Source organism: Lissotriton vulgaris, chromosome 4_1, assembly GCF_964263255.1.
Source record: "Lissotriton vulgaris chromosome 4_1, aLisVul1.2, whole genome shotgun sequence".
Taxonomy (NCBI): domain Eukaryota; kingdom Metazoa; phylum Chordata; class Amphibia; order Caudata; family Salamandridae; genus Lissotriton; species Lissotriton vulgaris.
Genome location: NC_141691.1, coordinates 838,826,543 through 838,846,408, shown reverse-complemented (window position 1 = coordinate 838,846,408; position 19,866 = coordinate 838,826,543). Strand labels below are relative to the sequence as shown.

The window sequence follows — 19,866 nt, the reverse complement described above, 5'->3', positions numbered from 1 at the left end:
TCACCGCTTCAACTCCTTTGTCAGAGGCATCGGTCTGTACAATGAAAGGCTGTAGCTGGCCACAAAATTCCTGTAATGCTTGGCAAGTCGTAAAAAGGCCCTCACTATAGTCTGGGTAGAAGGTACCGCCCGCTCCATCACATTCTGAATTTTGACATTCAACAGGGGCATCTTTCTGTTCTCCACATCATGCACAAGTTAGACTACCCCACCTGACACTTGGTTGCCTTGATGGTCTGTTTTGCCTCCTGCATCCATGCCAACACCTGTTGCAGGTGTCTTCTGCGGTCCTTCAATGCATTGCAAAATACGGCAATATCATCGAAATGGGCAACACAAAATGTTTCCAACCGGCAAGAACATGGTTCACCATGAGCTGAAAAGTGGCAGGAGCATTTTCTGAATCAAAGGGCAGCACCATAAATTGATACAGCCCCTCTGGTGTCGAAAATTGAGCCTTCTCTTTAGCATTTGGTTCCAAAGCGATCTGCCTAAATCCACTGGTCAGATACAAGGTGCTAAAGTACTTTGCAGCACCTATCCGATTCACAACCTTATCCGGTCTGGGAACTGGATGAGCATCTGTTTTGGTCACCTCATTGAGGGCTACGAGGTCCACACAGCATGGCAAATCAAAAGCCCCTTGCTTTGGTACTAGAACCCCAGGATTAGTCAAAGGACTACGAGATCTCTCAAAGACTCCAGAGTCTAACATTTTGGCAACTTCCGTCTTAATGCACCCCAAACCCGGTCAGGCATTCTGTACATTCTGCCTTTCACTGGCAGACAGTCACCTTTGTCTATTTCATTCACCCTGGCAGGTATCAATACAGGAGTCAGCAAGGAAAGGATGGCAAACCATTTCAACGCTTGTTTACACTCTCTCTGCTGCCCAGACGTTAACTTCGGGGCTAACTGAACACCTTTCATAGTGCCATTCTTCATGTCATTACGCAGCAGCTCAGAAAGAGACTTACTGTCTTCCTCACCCTCCTCTGCCATTGCCATAACATTCGACGTGTAGTCAGTCTCTCAAGACGTAAAGCATCAGCCTGTTCACATGGAATAACCTCTTAGGTTCTGTTGTGGCTCCTGAGCCCACAAATCAGTTTACCTCAGACACCTTCGGAACTACTGTATATGGCACACACCATTTGTCCTTCAAAGCTCTGGGACAAAAAAGCTTTATCACCACCACCTCCTGGCCTTCCTGGTTCACAGTTAGCAGCGCTTTCTGGTCATACCATTATTCTTTCATTAGCACTTGGCTAGCTTGTAGTTTTTCCTGGGTTCACTTCCACCCTTCTCTTACCAAGGCAAGTGGACCCCGCGCCACCCCCCCCCCTCCCCCACACCGGGTGTCCATACTGAGGTTTATGTGTAAATTTTGTTTATTGCGCTGCAAATTCAATGTATCATACCAATATGCTTCACAGACTGGCGTGGCGTCAACATTCAGTCCAGCCAGCGTCAATACAGCTTTTAGTAACAGGTCAAAACAGGGAAAAGGGAGAGAAGGATTCTTGGACATATGCGGGCTGCGGACCCAGTCCTGAGGCCCAAGTGCTGATAAAGTGTCTTCCAAGCACCATTGGCGGTGACCCGGAATAGCGGGCCGCCACATCAAGGTGGTAGTTCCTGCAATTGGGTCCGCATCGAAGCAGTTCAGCAGTGTCCAAAAAAGGGCAAAAGAACCATAACCAAACGAAACGTCCCCATCCCCACCACCCCCCAACCTACCCACCCCCCACCCTCGTTCCAGGTCCAGTGTCCTATCACGTAACAGTGGTCTCTCAGGCCTCAGTGTTTGTGGCAGGCGGCTGTGAAAGCCGCAACAGACGCAGGTATCTGGGGCAGATCACTTCTCGAAATTCAGAAGCCAGAAGCGCCAAGAAGGGTTGCCAAAGCTCTGGATATTTGTCGCCCTCCCCCTTAGCAATCAGTGACAGTTTCTCCATCCCTAGGACGTACCAGAGACGGTGCAGCCAGCCCTGAAAAGTGGGGACATGTGTAGAGCGCCAATAAGTGAGGATATTTTGTGTCGCTGATCCCAAAGCTATAGCAATCAGCCCTCCTCTGTGGGAGCGCAGGGGGTAAGTGATGGAATTGGGAGAGCCTAGCAGCACATATGCGGGGAACCTCGGGATGGAGGTGTCCAAGTGCAGGTCTACTTCGTCTAACACCTGGGTCCAATAATCCTGCAGATGAGAACAGTCCCACAACAGATGTACCAGTGTACCCCTTTCCCCGCCAGCAGAGCACGTCTCGTGTGCAGTCCATCTCGTGAAGTTTTTCAGGGGTATAATACCAGTATGTGGCCAGTTTAGTGAGGGTGTCTGTCAATCCCATGTGGTGCGCTGAATGACGGGCCCTGTAACAAATGCCTTCCCACTCTTTATTACTCAGCGTGCGCCCCAAGTCTCTTTCCCACCGCGCCCTTCCTGCATTATGAATATGTGTGTATCTGCCCAATAGCATGCGGTATAGATCCGATATCAAGCCGCGGTTATTTTTTCTAGAGAGCAGCCAGTATTCGTATTCGCTGAGTCTGCTGTCCGCCCCTGCTCTAATGGTGGGATGGAGCGCCCAGTGTCTCACCTGGAAGTAGCGAAGACGTTCCCCCTCCGGCAAGCCAAACTCCCGGCGGAAGGCCTCAAAGGGGATAGCTCCTTCCTTAGAATAGATGTGGGACAACACTCTGCAACCCGCGGGACCCCATTTCGCAAAAGCCACCATGTCCATGCCGGGACTAAAGTCCGGGTTGGACACTAGAGGTGTCAGCGGGGAAGTGAAGGACGTTAGCTCATGTGGTATGCTCACCTGATCCCACACCTCCAATGGCGTCCTCGTAATGAAGGAAGCATAGAGATTCGAGGGTCGGTGGCGCCGCCGCAGGAAAGGTACCTCCTGCAGAGTGCGACCCGCCACTGCCTGGTCTTGGAAGAGCCAGTGCTTCTCCGACTCCCATTTGCTCCACTCAACGAGCGTACTTAACTGTGCCGCTTGGAAGTACAGTAACAGGTCCGGAAGACCCAATCCTCCTTGTTCAGGAGGCAGCATAGCCAAGCGCAACTTCATGCCCATTCCATATGAAGTTGGCCAGTTCAGCTTGGGTTTGCCGAATCCATCCCTCCGGGGGCCGCATAGGGATAGCCCTGAAAAAGTACAATATTTGCGGTAGAATCGTCATTTTAATCGCAGCCACCTTGCCAAGCCAAGACAGTGGAAGGTGCTTCCACCTGCCCAACTCCGATCTGATCGTGTGTCTAAGTTTCGTATAGTTTAGGCGAACCGTGCCCTGCAAAGTAGGTGCTAGTTGGACACCCAGGTATTGGACAGCCTCTGATGCCCATGGGAAGGGAAAGAGGCCCTGTAAGAGTGTCTTCGTGGACGCCTCCAAGGAGAGGTCAAGCGCCACGGACTTGCTAAGGTTAACCTTAAAACCAGCCACCTCCGCGAAGGCGTCGAGTACCGCCACACAGGCCGGGAGGGACTCACGAGGGGAGGAGAGGGACAGCAGGACATCGCCCGCGTATAGGCTGATGGTATGTTCAAAGGCCCCCATCTTGATGCCCCGAATCTCTGGGTTAAGTCGCACTACTTGTGCCAGGGGTTCCATATACAAGGCAAATAATAAGGGGGAAAGGGGACATCCCTGCCGCGTACCACGTTCTATAGGGAAACGGGGCGACGAGTACCCATTGACCCGTACCGTCGCTGAGGGCCTCGAATAGCAGTTGAGCACCCATGCACGGAAACGATCACCCACACCGGCCCGCATCAGAACCCGCTCCAGGTATGGCCAATGGATGCGGTCGAAGGCCTTCTCTGCGTCGATGGACAGCAGCATATATTCCCCTTCCGTGCGCGTGGCCTTTTCTATAAGGTGTAGTGCCCTTTTGGTGTTGTCGATGGTTTGGCGTTCAGGAATAAACCCTGTTTGGTCTGGGTCGATCAGTCTCGGCGTAAGCGGCCCGAGTCTTGCGGCGAGGATACTCGTATAGAGCTTCAAGTCTATATTGAGAAGCGAGATGGGCCGCTATGCTGCGCAGCTCGTTTTGTCCTTCCCCGGTTTGGGGATCACGGAAATGGTGGCGTCTAGCAAGTCTTCCGTGATCGCTCCTGGTTCCGAGAGATAATTGAATAGTGTGGTAAGTAGTGGCACCACCTGTACACAGAACTTTTTATAAAAGAGGGCTGTGAAGCCGTCCGGCCCTGGGGCTTTCTCCAGCCGGAGCCGGGAGATAGCTGATATTACCTCTTCGGGGCGTATGTCACCTTCCAAGGCCGCAGCCTGGTCCGTGGCAAGCACCGGTAGTTGGGCAGAGTCTAGGAAGGTATCGCCCGCCTCCAGATCCAGCGTTTCACCTGAGTATAAGGTAGTGTAGAAAGCGCTGAAGGCGGCCGCAATTTCCCTACCCTCCGTGGCCAGGCTACCTCCAGGCGTTCTGATTTCCTGCACTGCCTGATGTTGATGCTTCTCCCTGAGCGCTCGTACCAGGAGACGCCCGCATCTATCCCCTCCTGTGTAATACATGTGGCGCACTCTCAGTGTCGCGAATTCCGCCCTGTCTTGGTCCAACGCACTCAGTTGTTTCCGAGCCAGGGTCAGCTGCCTCCAGATCCTCGGGGCGCACGTCCGTTGGTGCATGCCCTCTAGTTCCCTGACTTTCTGAGTCAGCTCATCCCTTTTCTCCGCTCGCGCTTTGTTCTCTGCCGCAGCTAAGGCTATGAATTCCCCCATGAGGACTGCCTTTAGGGCCGCCCAGTGTGTGGTCGGGGAGGTGTCCGCAGTGGTGTTGTGTAGCAGGTAGTCATGTATCGCGCCTATTATTTTCTCCGGGACCTCCTTGCGGTGCAGCAGTGACGCCAGCATCGGGGAGGCCGCTGCACTGGAGGGAAGAGGAAAGTCGCCAACAGGGGAGCATGGTCAGACAGGGATGCCACTCCTATCTCCACAGTGGAGGCCAGGGCGTGCAGGGAGGTAGAAGCCAAGAAGTAGTCCAGCCTGGCGTAAGTGCGGTGCGCGCTCGAGAAGTAGGAGTAGGCCCTGGCGCCGGGATGGAAGCTGCGCCAAAGGTCCACCATACCCAGTTCCCTCAGTCGTGCCAGCCCTCCCTCAGACAAGGACCCAGCCTGTGTGGAGCGCTGCACTGACCTATCCAGGGTGGTGTTGAACACTAGGTTAAGATCCCATCCTAGAAGGATATGCCTGTCCGTCGAGGCCGCCAGGATGGTAAGCGCGTCATGAAAGAATTTTTCCTGACCCTCGTTAGGGGCATAGGCCGAACAGACCGTGAAATCTGAGCCCCCCAGTGAGAAGTGGTATGATAAGAGCCTCCCCTTGATTACCGCTCCCTGTCTCAGAACCCGCCCCCGGAACCTCCTCGCCACTAGTATGGCTACCCCAGCTTTCTTGTGTGGTGCGGATGAAAAAAACTGGTGTGGAAAGTTGTGTGCTTTCATGCGTGTGCAATCTTTCTGCAATAAGTGCGTCTCTTGGAGGAGACAGATATCGGCTTGTGAGTGCTCGAGGCACGACAGTACTGCCCTACGCTTGATAGGGTTGTTGATACCTCGCACATTCAGTGAGAGGATGCGCACTTCAGTAGAGGCCATGACTCATCACCCGCACCTCCCACCCCTGATTATCACGCTGACCTTCAGGGCATATAACCCCTCCCCGACCGGGCTCCTGGATCGTGCACGGCAGCGGCCTGCCCCCTGCAACTCGAGATGCCCACATTGCCTGTCACTTCGAAACTCCCTGGACCTGGAACCCCTCCTTCGCCTACCCCCAACCAAAACTACCCGCACCTTACCCCCACGCAGACCATCGGTCTCCCTCCCCCCCCCCCCCCCCCCCAACTTCCCCACCCTGAAAACCCTAAGGCAAAGTACCAGAAAAGTACATCACTGTCCGTCATCCCTCACAGACGACTGGAGTAGTACAAAGAACAGCCCTGTCCCGCATCCACAGTCGTAGATGAAGAATCAGGGTCACAATCGGGGAAAAAGTGTCGGAATCCATAGCCTCCGCCCCCGCCGCCGGCGTGAGTGGTCTCAACCCCATCGGTCACATCAGAGCCTGAAATCCGCCGTGATGTTGGTCATCCGCTGTCGGGCTTCACCAGTCCCTGCGCCACGGTTTCCACTGCTGCTCGTTGGCCTTCCTGTATCTCCGTCGCTGCAGGGCGCCTCGGTTTGCGACGCTGCCGTTGCTGCTTCCATCGTCCGGGGTTTTCCGTGCCTGCAGCACCCTCCCCGGATGGGACCTCTTCCTCCGCCGGCTCCTCAATGCCCAGCAGATTGCACGCATCCCTGAGAGAGCGCAGTTGGTGGAGATTGTTGTCTAGCCGGAACACCAGGCGGAAGGGGTGACCCCAACTGTAGGAGATGCCGCGCTTCCGCAGTTCCGCCGTGACCGGCCAGAAGGTTCGTCGATTCTCTAGCGTGATGGCAGCGAGTTCCTGGTATAGAGTCGGCGAGTGTGTGCCAAAGGCGATCGCCCCCATCTGGCGCGCCTTGCTAAGAATCTCTTCCTTCGTTCTGTAGTCCTGCACGCAGACTAGGATGTCTGCCGGGTGGGCCGCATTAGCTCTAGGCGGGCCCGTCCGGTGAGCCCTGTCCAGCCGAAGAGGGGAGTCCACAGGCCGGCCCAGAATGTGGTTAAACAGTCCCTGGGTGAATTGGAAGAGATCTTCCGTGTCGGGGGACTGCTTCACTCCCCTAATCCGTATATTATGCCGCCGAGAGCGGTTCTCCAAATCCTCGACATGAGTTTGGAGGTCCACCTGTTGGTCATGTATGCGGACGAGCTCCTGTCGCAGCGCCTCTATCTCCACGTCTCGGTCATCGCTTTTGGTCTCCAAATCTGCCACCCTTTCACCTATGGCGTCTGCGTCGCGGCGTACTTCCTTTATTTCCTCCTGCAGTTCTTTCTTTAAAGAGTGGATGTCCTCCCTTAGGCCAGTGAAGAGGGACTCCAAAAAGGACCGCGTGACGTGGCCCTCGAGGTCCGTCTGCCCCAAGGGCGGAGAGTCTGGTGCCTTCTTCTCTGCGCTAACCCGTTGGTTGGATGTGGCAGCGTCTGTCCGCTTCCCCACCGTGTTGGGGGTGAAGAGCTCCTTGATGGTGCCGCCTTTCCGGAGCCTCCCCGAAGACATGTCCCCTCGAGCCCCTCCGAGTCCCTCGGGCCCAGCCACCACCAGCGCTGCCGGTCCAGGAGTTCCTCAGCCACGAGGGCGCAGGGGGCCCGCGGAGCAGACGATTACGCCGGGGGCGTCACCAGAGCCCCTCGGGGAGCTCCCGAGTCCCCCCCTGTCGTCCAGAAGATGCCTCGTAGTGTCTAGCCGCCCCACTGGGTCCCCACAGCCGGTCCGGGTCCGCAGCCGCCGATGCTCCTCCGTTCCCAGTTCCGCTTGAGCCTCTAGCTGCTCCTGGCTCCGCACGTGCCTCCAGCTGCCCACTACACGCCGCACATCTGCGCTCTATCTGTAGCGCCGGTTCTGAGCTGGCGCCTCCAGGACGCTATATGAGGGTCGGCCTGTCAGTTCAAGATGGCGGCCAAGGCAGCCCCGGGCCCGCCAGCGCGAGCCCTGCACAGTCTCGGTGCGGCGCCACCCCAGGCACTCCGGCTCCGTCGGCCTTCACTTAAAGGGCTTCCCTCGAGCTTCCCCTGCGCTGCACCTCACCTCCGTTCGGGGGGACCTGGGGACCGTCCCCCGACCTCCGTGGTCCGTTGGCGGGCCCGCCTCACTCTGCCGTCTGCGAGGCTGCCACCAGAAGGCCCGTCCGCAGCCTCAGCCACAGCGATCTCCTGCCAGTGGATCCGCAGAAGCCCCCGGACCGATCCGCCCCAGGGGCCTCGCGCTGATAATGCGCGGGCCGGATCCACCACCAATCCGCCGGGCCTCTCGTAGTCAGCAGCCGCCTGAGGGACCTCCCAGCCGGGCGTCTCTGCGTGGGCTCTCGGCCACGCCCCGCGGCTCCGCTCTGCTAGGCCAGGCCCGGCCTCGATCTAGGCGCCTCTTCTGTCCCGGTTCCGGCGTCTTTCGTGTCTCGCCGCCTGTAACACTGCAGGCTAACCCCTCCTGGCGGTAAGCGCTCTCAACCGGGGCCCACCGATGGGGGACCAGAGCGTTACAAGGTGCTTTGAAGACGGCCGGCGGCGGGAGCTCCTGGAGACGCGTCTGCTCACACCGCCATCTTGGCCACGCCCCCATACTGAGGTTTAAAGGGAATGAACCCCACTTTCTTCTGCAGAATCCATGGGTAGGCAAACAAGAGACATGGAAGGAGAAGATCTCACTTTCTCTTGAGGTTCTCTGGCAGAGTTCCCATCATGCTCTTCAGTGTTTTGTTAAACTGATCCACCAAACCATTGGTTTGTGGGTGGTATGCCATGGAGAAGTGATGTATCACACCAGCTTGCTCCCATATCTCTCTCATGTAACAGGAGATAAAGTTAGTTCCCCAGTCAGAAATTACAGTCTTTGGAAATCTGACCATAGAAAAAATCCTATAGAGATCTCTTGATACAACTTTTGCAGTCTGCTCCTCAGAGCTAAAGTTTATGGGAGCCTGGTGGCTTGGCGCACACAAACAAGATATACCTGTGTTCTGACGGGGGGTTTCAAATGTAACACCTAGAACTGGTAGAGGCACTAACAGTGCCTTTGTCTTCTCCTGCTGTCTTACCATTCAGCTGGCAAGCTGGACAGGTCTGACAGAACCTCTCTGTGTATTCCTGGCCAGTAGTGTCCATCTAGTTCTAGGTTTTTCCAATCCATAAGTGTCCTGTAAGGGCACTTCATGGGCCAGTGACAACAGGAAGTCCCTGTTCACTGATGGAACCACTAGTTTCTAGCTAGTTCAAGGCTTACAAATTACCGGTGCACTATAAAGTAGACCTTCCTCCCAGCCATGATAGAATTTTCCGATCACCGCTTTGCTGATTGGATCCGGGGCATACTTCCAAAGTCCCACAAGTGTAGGATACTCCATCTGTGCCTAGCGGAAGTCTTCCCTGCTGCTCTAGAAGAGAACCAGACTCCAGCAGATTGTCCGCTTCGGGAGCCTCATCTTCCTCTCCTTCTGGAGAAGAAGTGGTAACCTCAAAGCCCACTGCCTTCCCGGAGTCTGCTCTTTCCTGCAAACTACCTTGTCCTGGTCCCTGCAAATTAGAGATGATCCCAGCCTCCCTCTGAGACTGAAGAGCAGCCTGTGTTCTGGTCAACACAGCTGACAACCAAACCATAAAGGCTTCTAGTCCTAGCACTAAGCCAGGGGCAATCAAATTATTTCCAAGACACATTCAGCTCTTGGCTTTTCCATTACCCCACCGTCAATCATGGCAGCCTTGCCACTGAGCCATGCCCTCTCTACAGACTACCAAACATGTATTCTTGGTTCCAGGGAGTATCTTCTGAGGCTTAAGGTACTTCCTCTCAAGCATAGTCCTCAGGGCAGGCACTTTCCCACAGTTGATACAAACATCCTGCACAGATTCCATTATGTAAGGATGGATGTGCATCACAGCATTTGGGTCTGTGGAGAGTTATTCTCCCCCCTTTGGTTTAGAACTAGGCTGCTCCAGCCCTTTTGAACTTTGCTAGCACCAATTATCAACTCATCCCTGGATCCCTCTCGGTCAGATCAGACAGGTATGGCCTAAGTGGGGTAGAGCACTCCTTCTAAAGTTGCTCTGTCACCATCAACTGGCTAAGGGACTGAAAATCCTTGGCCTCCATTCCTGTTATCAACTCCTTCCAATCACGCAATTCACCACCAATCCAAGTCTCAAACCGAACACCATCCGCTCTCTTGCAGTCCCGGAACCTCTGCAGGTATTGAGCTGCCTTAATCCTTAAACCATCCACAGCTCAACTGTGCCTCATGACGAGCTGAGCTCGTCATGAGCATGGAAGGGGTTAAGGCCTGCACATTTCAAGCGACCTCGAAGGTTCACAAACCATTCCAAAATATCCTGCCCTTCCATAACTTGCCTAACATCAGATTGCTCCTTCTCATGTGTTAAGTTGTCCATCCTACCGTAAGCAAAAGCTTCCTATAGAGAAAAATGTCACCAGGAATGGATATGTATGAATTTGTACTCTTTCTGACCTCAGGATTTCCACAATTGCCTCTGAGCACTCAATGTATGTGTTTCTGTGCCCTGTATTTTTATGTGAATTGAATTATATGAGTTCTTGTGCCCCTGTGTATTCTTTGTGCCCCTGTGTATTCTTTGTGCTCAGCACAATGCAACTCTCCTTTGGTCTGAGCCTTTTACATCATGGTCTCTGTGTATACCACAGCGTTGAAGTTGGAGATCTAGCAAATATAGTGGCTCTACAACCTGATTTTTCACATCAGTGACTATAAAATGGAACGCCAAGACCTTTTTTCCCAAATTCTTAGACAATGGTAATCTGACCCTTATGCCTCAGGCTATATTTTGTGTAGTGGATGCTCAAAGGCATAACATCTTCCTAAGTACTTTTTATAGTACAACTGGGAGGGCAGTGTGGCATGTTCAATAATGTACGTCGTAGATATCTTTGTGCGAGCTGCAAGTCACTAGTTTGAATTCTGGCAGACCTACTCAGTCTTTCAGATTTTTCAAATTCAATATAATAAAATCCATTCAGCTGGTGTATTAATAATGTATGGTGCTTAAAGCTGCACCACTTTGGCAGTCAGATTTGTAGATATAACAGTCTTGTCCTGGGGCTTTAATACTGAAAATTAACATTCAGCTTATTGCCATAAAATAGGTTGCTCTGTATCAGTAGCTAGGATGAAGACATAACCTTAAACCTGTTGTTGAAAAAATAAGTCATGAGGAAACATTCCCTTGTTCTCCACATATCTTGAGCAGAACAAGATCAGCCAAAAGGAATGCTTTTTTTGCCAAAATGAGGCATTTACCTATGCTGTACCTATACAAAAAGCCAGATGAAGGGTCAAAAGTATGCAGTTTAGGGGAACATATTCAACAGTTACTGTGTGCATTGTAAACCATTAACCCTGTGACGATATGTTCATACCTTGCTATTACACATTTTTTAAATCGTGGACCACTGTATTATGATAAAAATGCACAATCTAAGAAAAAAACACACTGGTACTAGGTTAGGTAAACTGTGGTCTACTGATGATATTTTAGAAGCTCTTATGATGCACAAAAGTGGATCAGTTCTCAAATTAACTGTATAACATGGACATGACTGCTTTAATCTGCCGGTGTTCTAAGGAGCGTTGTACCCCCATGGAGCGCTGTACCCCCTACGTCACGGGGGTGCAGCGATTCTCAAAACCAAGCTATCGGCCGTCGTTCCCCCATCGAGCTTTGTAACCCCTACGTCACCGAAAGGGGGTACAAGGAATTATATCCTTACAAGGAATTATATCCTACGTAGTGAAACGTCATGAAAAGTTATATGCGCATGCGCAATCTTAGTGCGCATGCGCAAAACGAGGGGGGGGCACTGTACGATGGGGTACAACGGTTTATAGTACACCGGCAATTAAGAGTCACTCAAAGTGATACTCATAAGGCATAGAAATGTCACTCATAACCACACTGCAAATGCAGGTATCTGTGTGTCACAAATGTAGCAATTGAAAACCTGGCAGCTATATAGCAATGCTACGCCTTGTCCTAGTGTTGCATTTAGCACATAAAAAATGAATTAAATACAACTGAAGGATGAATCAGATTGTTAACAATCTCTTTAGCAACACCTCTCAAAATACAACACTGTAGGAGTAGGAGAATGATAGAAACATTTTCCAGTCTGACAAGATCTTTACTGCTCCATTTTCAAAATGCATTATGGTTTTAGTGCTCCTTACAGAACAGATTAAAACTCACTTAATTGGGCAGTGGTGGACTCCAGATCAGCTAAAAATACAGGAATTTGTTGTAGGTGTTCTTGTAGCTCCATCAGACCACTTTTCTTTCGCTCCCAGTGTGCAGAAAGCATGACTACCTCGCTGTCCACCAGCTAAAAGAAAAAGAATACAACTCAAAACTGTTTTTCATATTAGCACTTTTGATTGTGCTTTACATTTTTAGCTAAAGGACAGTATGCCTTACCTATAAAGAGTGTTACTAGGGAAGGCGGCAGAAGAAATAAAAAGTTACCTTAAGCAATGGGTCTTAAGGCAATATCTTCTCTAGGTTTGTGCTTTTTTCCAGTTCTTACCCTCAAACAGGGAGGTTCATGTAAGACGTTTTTCCTTTGCATTTTAAAGCACGTTAGTCTCAACAGACATCGTCTGTGAACATGTTATGTCATATAGCTTTTAAACTGAAAAACTGTCTGGTGTGCAGCTCCCTTCATTGTTTGAAGTGATGTGGCAATCCCACGAAGTTCACAAAAAACATAGTGGGTTTATAGGAGTGGCGTTATGTGTCCCAGAATCGACAATGCTCAACCTTAGGAGGTCAACCAACTCCACTGTGGTGGGTCTCACCCAGAAGATTTAATTGTACAACACAAGGAAATCCCCAGACGACCACAGTAGTGGTTCTGCGGGGTCCACCCAGAAGTGGGAACAGAGCACCAACAAAAGGACGGCAAGACACAACACAATAGTTGTTCTGTGGGATCCACCCAGTAGTGGTAGTGGTGCAACCAAGAAGGCAAAGGGTTCGAAGGGAAAATTGTATAAATTAGACTTGGGCACGATCTGCGGTCTTCCTTTCTGCATCCATCTCAAGATCTTGGCCAACAAACAATGGACACAGCTGCTCTTGTCAGGCCACAATACATTATGCAAGGTACTAAATGATTCTCCCATTTTTAAATTATGCTCTGCTATTGACATCACATACTTCATAAGCAATAGGCAATGAGTGGATGACATCTAACCAAAGGGAGAAAACAAATAACAGACATAATATCTTCATGCAGATAATATTGTGACATTTTTTTGGCCACATGATTTCAAGAAGGAATTCAGTCAGTATTTTAGCATTTCTACAGAATTTAATACACCAAGTTAACTGCTCCAAGTGCATGGCGCGTACAAGCAAGAACTGAAGCACAAAAGACTAAAATAGTTGATGGACATGAATATGCTGAAGCTGATGAGAAGAGGAATGTAAGAAAACAAGTTCGACCGAATGTGGAAATGAGCTTCACTGGAAGATCCGTGAAACTAAGTATTAATATATATTTATTAGCTTCCTTTTTAAAAAATCATCTCTGTTGTAATTCGGAAAACCCCAAGGCAGTTCTAAAGAAACTTTACTGGAGCTGGGTACTCTGTAAGAATTCCCTTGATGTAAAACATTGTAAATCCACGTAGGAATTTCTGAAGATGAAGGAAGTGGTGGCCTACGAACCCTATCTCGACACTATTTTCAATCCTATCGACAGAGCTCTGTATTTTAAATTCAGAGTAGGGACGCTACCTGTAGGTGATTTCACCTCCCGTTGGAATCTCACCTACCCCCGCTCCTCCTCCTGTGCGACCTGCCCATCACGTGTAGAGTCGGTCGCTCATATTTTCTTTGAATGTCCCGCATATGCACGGCCTAGGCGGAGATGGCTCAAACCCCTGTGCAGGCAGTTAGGCACCAGGCAGTACAGAGAGGCGCTGCGTATTTTAAAATCTGATACCTGTACCCTGGTTACATGTTGTGTGTCCAAGTTTTTAAAATGGGCATGGATAATTCGTCTGAATAGGCTTTCTGTGACTATTTAATGCTTGTTTTATCTGTTTTGGTTAATACGATTTTATCGGTGTAAATATTATGCAGTTGTTTTTATATTATTTTAAAATTGTCGTATCTGCTTTTATGATTTTTTTTATATCGAAATAAAGCCATTCATTCATTCATTCAATTCGGAAAACTGTCAAACAAGCATATTAAGCTAGAAAACACTGAATGCTCAGAAACTAATGTTGCGATCAAGTACCCTCTTTGACTCCATGAATGGATCTTTCATAGATTCACTCTGCTTTAAACAGCTACTCAAATTAATTGTCAAACGAGCATCGGCAAAGCCAATGGGTCAGGCTGTGAGATTCCTAGTTGTTTTTTTCCTCACTTTTTTTTTTTGGAAACATAAAATATGCTTTAAAAGTTATTATTTTTTTTTAAGTAAAAATGCAACCATCTAAAGTTGGAGGGAACGATTTTTGCAAAAGAAAAAAAATAGTAAATAATGATCCATCATAAAAATAAAGAAATAAGCATGAAATAAAAGCAGATAAGAAATCGGGGGGTGGCCCTCTAGCCCGGGAGCTAAAGTGTGCTCCTTTTAAGGTGCACAAGAAAAATGACGTAGGTCACAGTGAGAAGAGTCAAAAGCTAAAGCCGAATGACTCAATGCCCTATGCTGAGGTGGGCAGATGCAAAATGTGAAAGACAATTGAACAGATCAAAGATGAAAAAGAGCAGGTCAAAAACCTGCAAGTAAGTATTTTATTATGAATATTTTGGAAAACATGAGGCTGGCGGGACAACTAAATCTGTCTGTAGGCTTGATGAAAAATGGGATTTGTGAGATCTTACTAAACTAGTTAGTTAGGTTCCTGCCACATCTGAGCATCAACACGTTTACCTTTATTTATTTAGAATTTTTTTTTTGATAAACACATTTTTATTGATTTTAATGATTTGACAGAAGACACTAGCCAGTCATCACAACACCATGAAAGTACAGGAGTACATACAAGGTTTTGTGCGACCCAGTTTACAGACACTAATAAATGCAAAGCAACATGGATTTGGACATTCCCTCTGAGACTAAACCATACCCCCCCAACTATTTCCCCCGGACCCTTCGATACTTCTTGGAACACCCACGTGCCTCATACATGATTTTTTCTTGCATGGCACACCAATCCACCCCAGTCCACCAGAGTCCAACACTCGGGGTTTCAGGGCATTTCCAGGAGGCCGCTGTGTCCCTTTTGGCTACCACCATTGCTGTAGTGAAAAACAACTTCTCCTTGTGAGACCCATCCAACCTATCAGTAATACCCAAAATCGTGTGCTTTAGATTGTGGGGAACTTCCCACCCCAATTTCTCGGTGAGTTCTTCTTTGATATCCCCCCAGAACCGTGTCAAGCGGGGGCATGCCCATACCATGTGGAGGAAATCAGTTGGATCGTGACCGCACCTGGTACAAGCCGAGGTCGGGCTAAAACCCGAATGGGGGTTGGGAGCACACTGCCTCACAGTCCCAGCACAGTTCGCCCCTTTGCATCCTGGTAAGTGCAGTACACAGTTCAAACTTACTTCAAAATTAGATGGAGTTTTTAACCAAAGTTGGTGCAGAATTGCTGTATATCTCTAGACACGTGTTTCTGGGTTGAGCCCGCTCAGTGAAGGCGCACCAGGGTGAGGTAGGCTGCATGTAAATAATAGAGCTGCACCAAGTGAAGCCTGGCGGAAGCGGTGACCGTCCTAGGGGCCATAAGGGCATCGCGCCAATCCTCCTCCTCCAGGATGCCCACCCATTCCTAACACTGAGCTCGCAGTCGATCCAATTCGATCCAGGGAAGTAGGGCTATTATTGATCAGTGTGCGGTAGTTGCAGGAGATGCCACCCTTCCCCAGGTCCCCCAACATAATCTGTGCCTCAGGCGGGCTATGGTCAGAAAGCTGTGTACCCGTTGTGAGGTGCGTATGGAGAACATGTCGCAATTGCAGGTACTTGTAGAACTGCGGAAGATGCAGGGAGTATCTACTCTGAAGGTCTTTGAAGGAACGCATGTGATCCCCCACCCATACATCGCCTAGTTGTGAGATTCCTATAAGGTTCCATGCCCGGAAACCCCGCAGCCCATTAACCTCTTTGAGCCAGGTCCCCTGCCACAAGGGTGTATACTGGGTCCGTGTGTGTGTACACTTGGTGTGCCGCAGTGTGGCCCACCAGGCCAATAACGCGGAGCGCGCCACCTCTGGTAAGTGGGACGGAATAGGAGCCCCGTAAAAAATATATTGAATCTTGGTTAGGCCCAATTCCCCCAATTGAAGCCTGTAAGCCTGGTCAGACCATCCCCCGCTGAACCAGTCATGTATAATGAGTAGGCGCGTGGCAAGATAGTACAGATATAAGTGAGTCATCCCCAGTCCTCCGTCAAACGAGGGGATCCTACAGACATTCAGGGCCAGTCGGGCCATACCGTTCCCCCAAAGGAACTTATTGGCCATGCTATCCACTTTGCGGAACCAGGTCCTGGGGAAGCACAGGGGGGTGTTTTGAAGAACGTAGAGGAACCGGGGGAGTACCATCATTTTAAAGAGGGAGACCCTCCCCATGGGGTTCAGGGGCAATATTTGCCACTTCTTGAGGTCCGCCCTAGCCCGTCTCACCAGGGGAGTGATGTTGAGGGCCCAGCTAAGCTCGGCAAGTAGTGTTCCATATCCCCAGGTATTTGAATGATTGACAACAAAGTGGTATAGTGGACTGCCAGTCGAAGCATTCTCAGGACAGGTGGAGGGGAACTAGAACCGATTTGTCGGGGTTCAACCGGAGGCCGGAAGCCAGAGGCCCGTTCGAAGGAATGCAGGATGCGGAGACAGTGGGGGCCTGACCGGGCGGGATCTGCTAAATAAATGAGAACATAAAGTGCGATTTTGTCAGTTTCCGTGTTGGGCCAATCCAATCCCTGCACGTGTTCGCACGATCGTATCGAGGACGCCAAGGGCTCCACCACCAAAGCAAAGAGCAGGGGGGAAAGGGGACAACTCTGGCTTGATCCCCTGCAGACCGAGAAGGGCTCTGATAGAACACCATTCACCAGGACACGAGCCCGTGGATGGGCGTAAAAAACCTTGACCATGGCACGATAGTGGGGACCAAATCCCATTTCGTTGAGGACATCCTCCAAAAAACCCCAGTCCACCGAGTCAAAAGCCTTCTTAAAATCTACCTGAAGAATCACAAGGTATGGGGTGAGGAGGTGGTGGTGGGCCAAGGTCAATGGCAGTCTATGGAGGCAGTGCCAGGTACCACGTGAGGGCATGAACCCGCACTGGTCAGCATGAACCATCACGGATAAATGGGGTTTGAGCCTCTGGGCGAGGACCGTGGCGAACAGATTTACATCAGTATTAATGAGGGAGATAGGGCGGTAATCCGCACATCGTGGCGAGGGCGGCTGAGACTTGGGAAGAACTAGTTTGGCAATGTCTGCCTCCTGGGGGAAGGAACCGTTTTCAACAGCCTCCCAAAACAGTTCCGCAAGATATGGGGTGAGAGGGTTCCCGGTAATGAGTGTCTTAAGGGCGGTCGTCTGGGCCTGAAGTCTAGCCCGAGGAGTTAAGGGTGATCGCCTTCCCAATTTCTTTGTGGGTGATAAGGCGGTCGAGATCGTCCTGAGTGATGGGGTCCAAGCAAGAAAGGTGGCCGTTCCCGACCTCCAATAGATCAGTGAGAAAGAGGGTAGGAGTTCTAGCCTCGTATAATTGGCGGTAATATGAAGCAAAGGCACGGGTCATCTCCGCTGGGGAGTGGCATTCCGAACCATCCTGTACCAAGATTTCAGGGATTATGCGGTTTGCCCTAGGATACGTGGCTAAGTGGTGAAGGAGTGAGCCATTTTTATCGCCCCAACCGTACACCCTGGCCACAGAAGAGCGCCAGATGAGTTTGGCCGCTTCCAGCGACAACTGCTTAATCTCCGAACGGAGATGGACAAGAAGTCTCGCTTCTGATGGTCTGGGAATCTGGCGGAGACACACTCAAGGCGCAGGGCTTGCGCCTCCCGTTCTGCCGCTGGAGCTTGAGCTGGCCCATGGTGATCCCCCTAATCATAGCCTTGCCAGCCTCCCACAGGGTGCCCGGGGAGGATACAGACCCGTCATTGGACAGAAAGTATTGTTTGAGTTCCCGTCCCACCACCTTCCGGAACTCCTTGTCCTGAAGGAACTAAGGCATTTAACCTAAACGTAAAACGCATAGAGGCGGGAGGGGAGCCCGTGTGGATCATTACTGGAGAGTGGTCAGAAATGCCATGGGGGAGGATAGAGACATCTCTAATCATAAGACGGTCCATCGATGGGACGAAAACGGTGTCAATGCGCACCTGCGTATGATGCGCCGCTGAGGTGTGTGTGAACTGTCTAGAGTGTGGGTGCCAAATACGCCATGCATCGCGTAGACCCAACGATTCGGACCAGGTCGTCAGCTGTTTTGCCTGTGCAAGTCTACTAGGGGAAGGGGGACCAGTCGTGTCTAGGGCAGGTGAAGAGACCGCGTTTAAATTGCCCTGAGGAAAATGGGACCCAGGGGTAGGGATGCTAGGAGGTTGGTGGATTTGGCAAGGGTCGTTGTTAACATTGAGGGAGGAGAATAGAGTGACGAGATTGAGGGGGCTACCGTTCAGTGTGCCACTAAGAGCCACGAAGGAGCCCTAAACGTCCTGAATGACCTGCACAGTCACAAGTGGAAGAGAACGTTTCACCAGGATCGCCACCCCCCAGGATCCCCGAGTGAACCCTGAGTGCCAAATCCTATTGTAACTGTAGCGTGCTAAAAAGGGGCAGTGGTTACCCAAAAGGTGCGTCTCTTGTAGCAGTGGGATGTCTACCCCAAGTCATTGTGCATAACGTAATTCAGCCATGCGCTTAAAACGATCCAGGAGGCCATTACCATTCCAGGACATGATGCGCAGAGAGGCACCTAGCAAAGGTGTGTCAAGGCACAGTGGCAGGGTGTGTCAGTAAAATCCAAAGGGAGGCCCGGCCCAAACTGGGTCGCCAGAAGGTCTGGTTAGGTGTCCAGAGAAAAGTCATCGCATCCCACCGGGTGCAGATCGGGTGCCATGCGAATGCTGGTGTGACAAAACTAAAAAACAAGTGAAACAAACTAAAAAGAGAACTCGGGACAACGTCCCCCCATCCCGTCCCCCACCACCCACCCTACACTTCCAGGACGGAAGCATCTGTCGCCCTAACAATAAACAAATGAACTAAAGACCAAACTAGAGTGCTTGGGAACGGGAAAGCGTGGAGGACCCCTCCTCATGACAGGATGTACAGAATCAAGTCCGTTAGGGAGTCCAAGCCTAGTCCAGGCAGAGACAAATTCAAGCAGGGTCTCTCAGGAGCGTCGGGCTACGGGAAAGGTCTGTGTCTGGGAGGTTCAGCAATGAGGGCTGGAGCGAAGCACCCACGCTGTCCACATGGCCGGATGAGCCTGATCGCCTCCCACCCAAGGATTCTTTGGAAAGCAATATTGGCTATCGAGACGGGCCAATAGAGAGTTTGACCGAGCTCGTCGTTGACCACAGCACCTGCGGGAGCGGTTGCGCTGAGGCTGGGGGGCGGAAGGCGCGGGGTGGACGGGCCCGCCATCCACCTACCCAGGCGGTGGATACCGGTCGCTGATTCGCAGAAGGCGCTCCTCCGTCACCCAAGCCCAGGCCTCAGTAGGAGTGTCAAAGAACAGGGTCTTGTTATCGAACATCACTCGCAGGCGTGCTGGAAAGAGGAGCCTATATTGGCTGTTGAGTGCTCTCAGTTTTTATTTGACTTCACCAAATGAGCGGCACTGACCCTGGACCTCACGGGTGTAATCCGGGAAGATCATGATTGCGTGGTTTTCATACTGGAGCCGTTTCAGTTTGCGGGCTTCAGCCATGATAGCATCACGGTCCTTAAAGTTGAGAACCTGCATTATGACGGGTCGGGGGCTGCACCCGGCGGCGGTTAAGGGGCGAGAGAACGGTGAGCCCGTTCAATCGCGAACCATGGGGAGAGAGAGAGCCCTCAGGGACCCATGATAGCAACCACCTCTCCAGGAAGTCCACCATGCAGCCCTGCTCGGCTCCCTCTGGAAAGCCTACCAGGCGGAGGTTGTTGCGCCGGGACCTGTTTTCCACATTTTCTGCCC

General features: G+C 51.1%; 1 protein-coding gene across 1 annotated transcript in view; it reads right to left on the bottom strand.

The window, feature by feature from the left end:
* The window catches only part of DTNBP1 (dystrobrevin binding protein 1), a 491,566-nt gene that overhangs the window by 340,484 nt on the left and 131,216 nt on the right, over positions 1-19,866 (bottom strand). Inside the window, exon 5 of the mRNA XM_086965159.1 lies at positions 11,879-12,011. Coding sequence (XP_086821285.1) covers positions 11,879-12,011 — 133 coding nt within the window. The remainder of the gene's footprint in view (positions 1-11,878; positions 12,012-19,866) is intronic.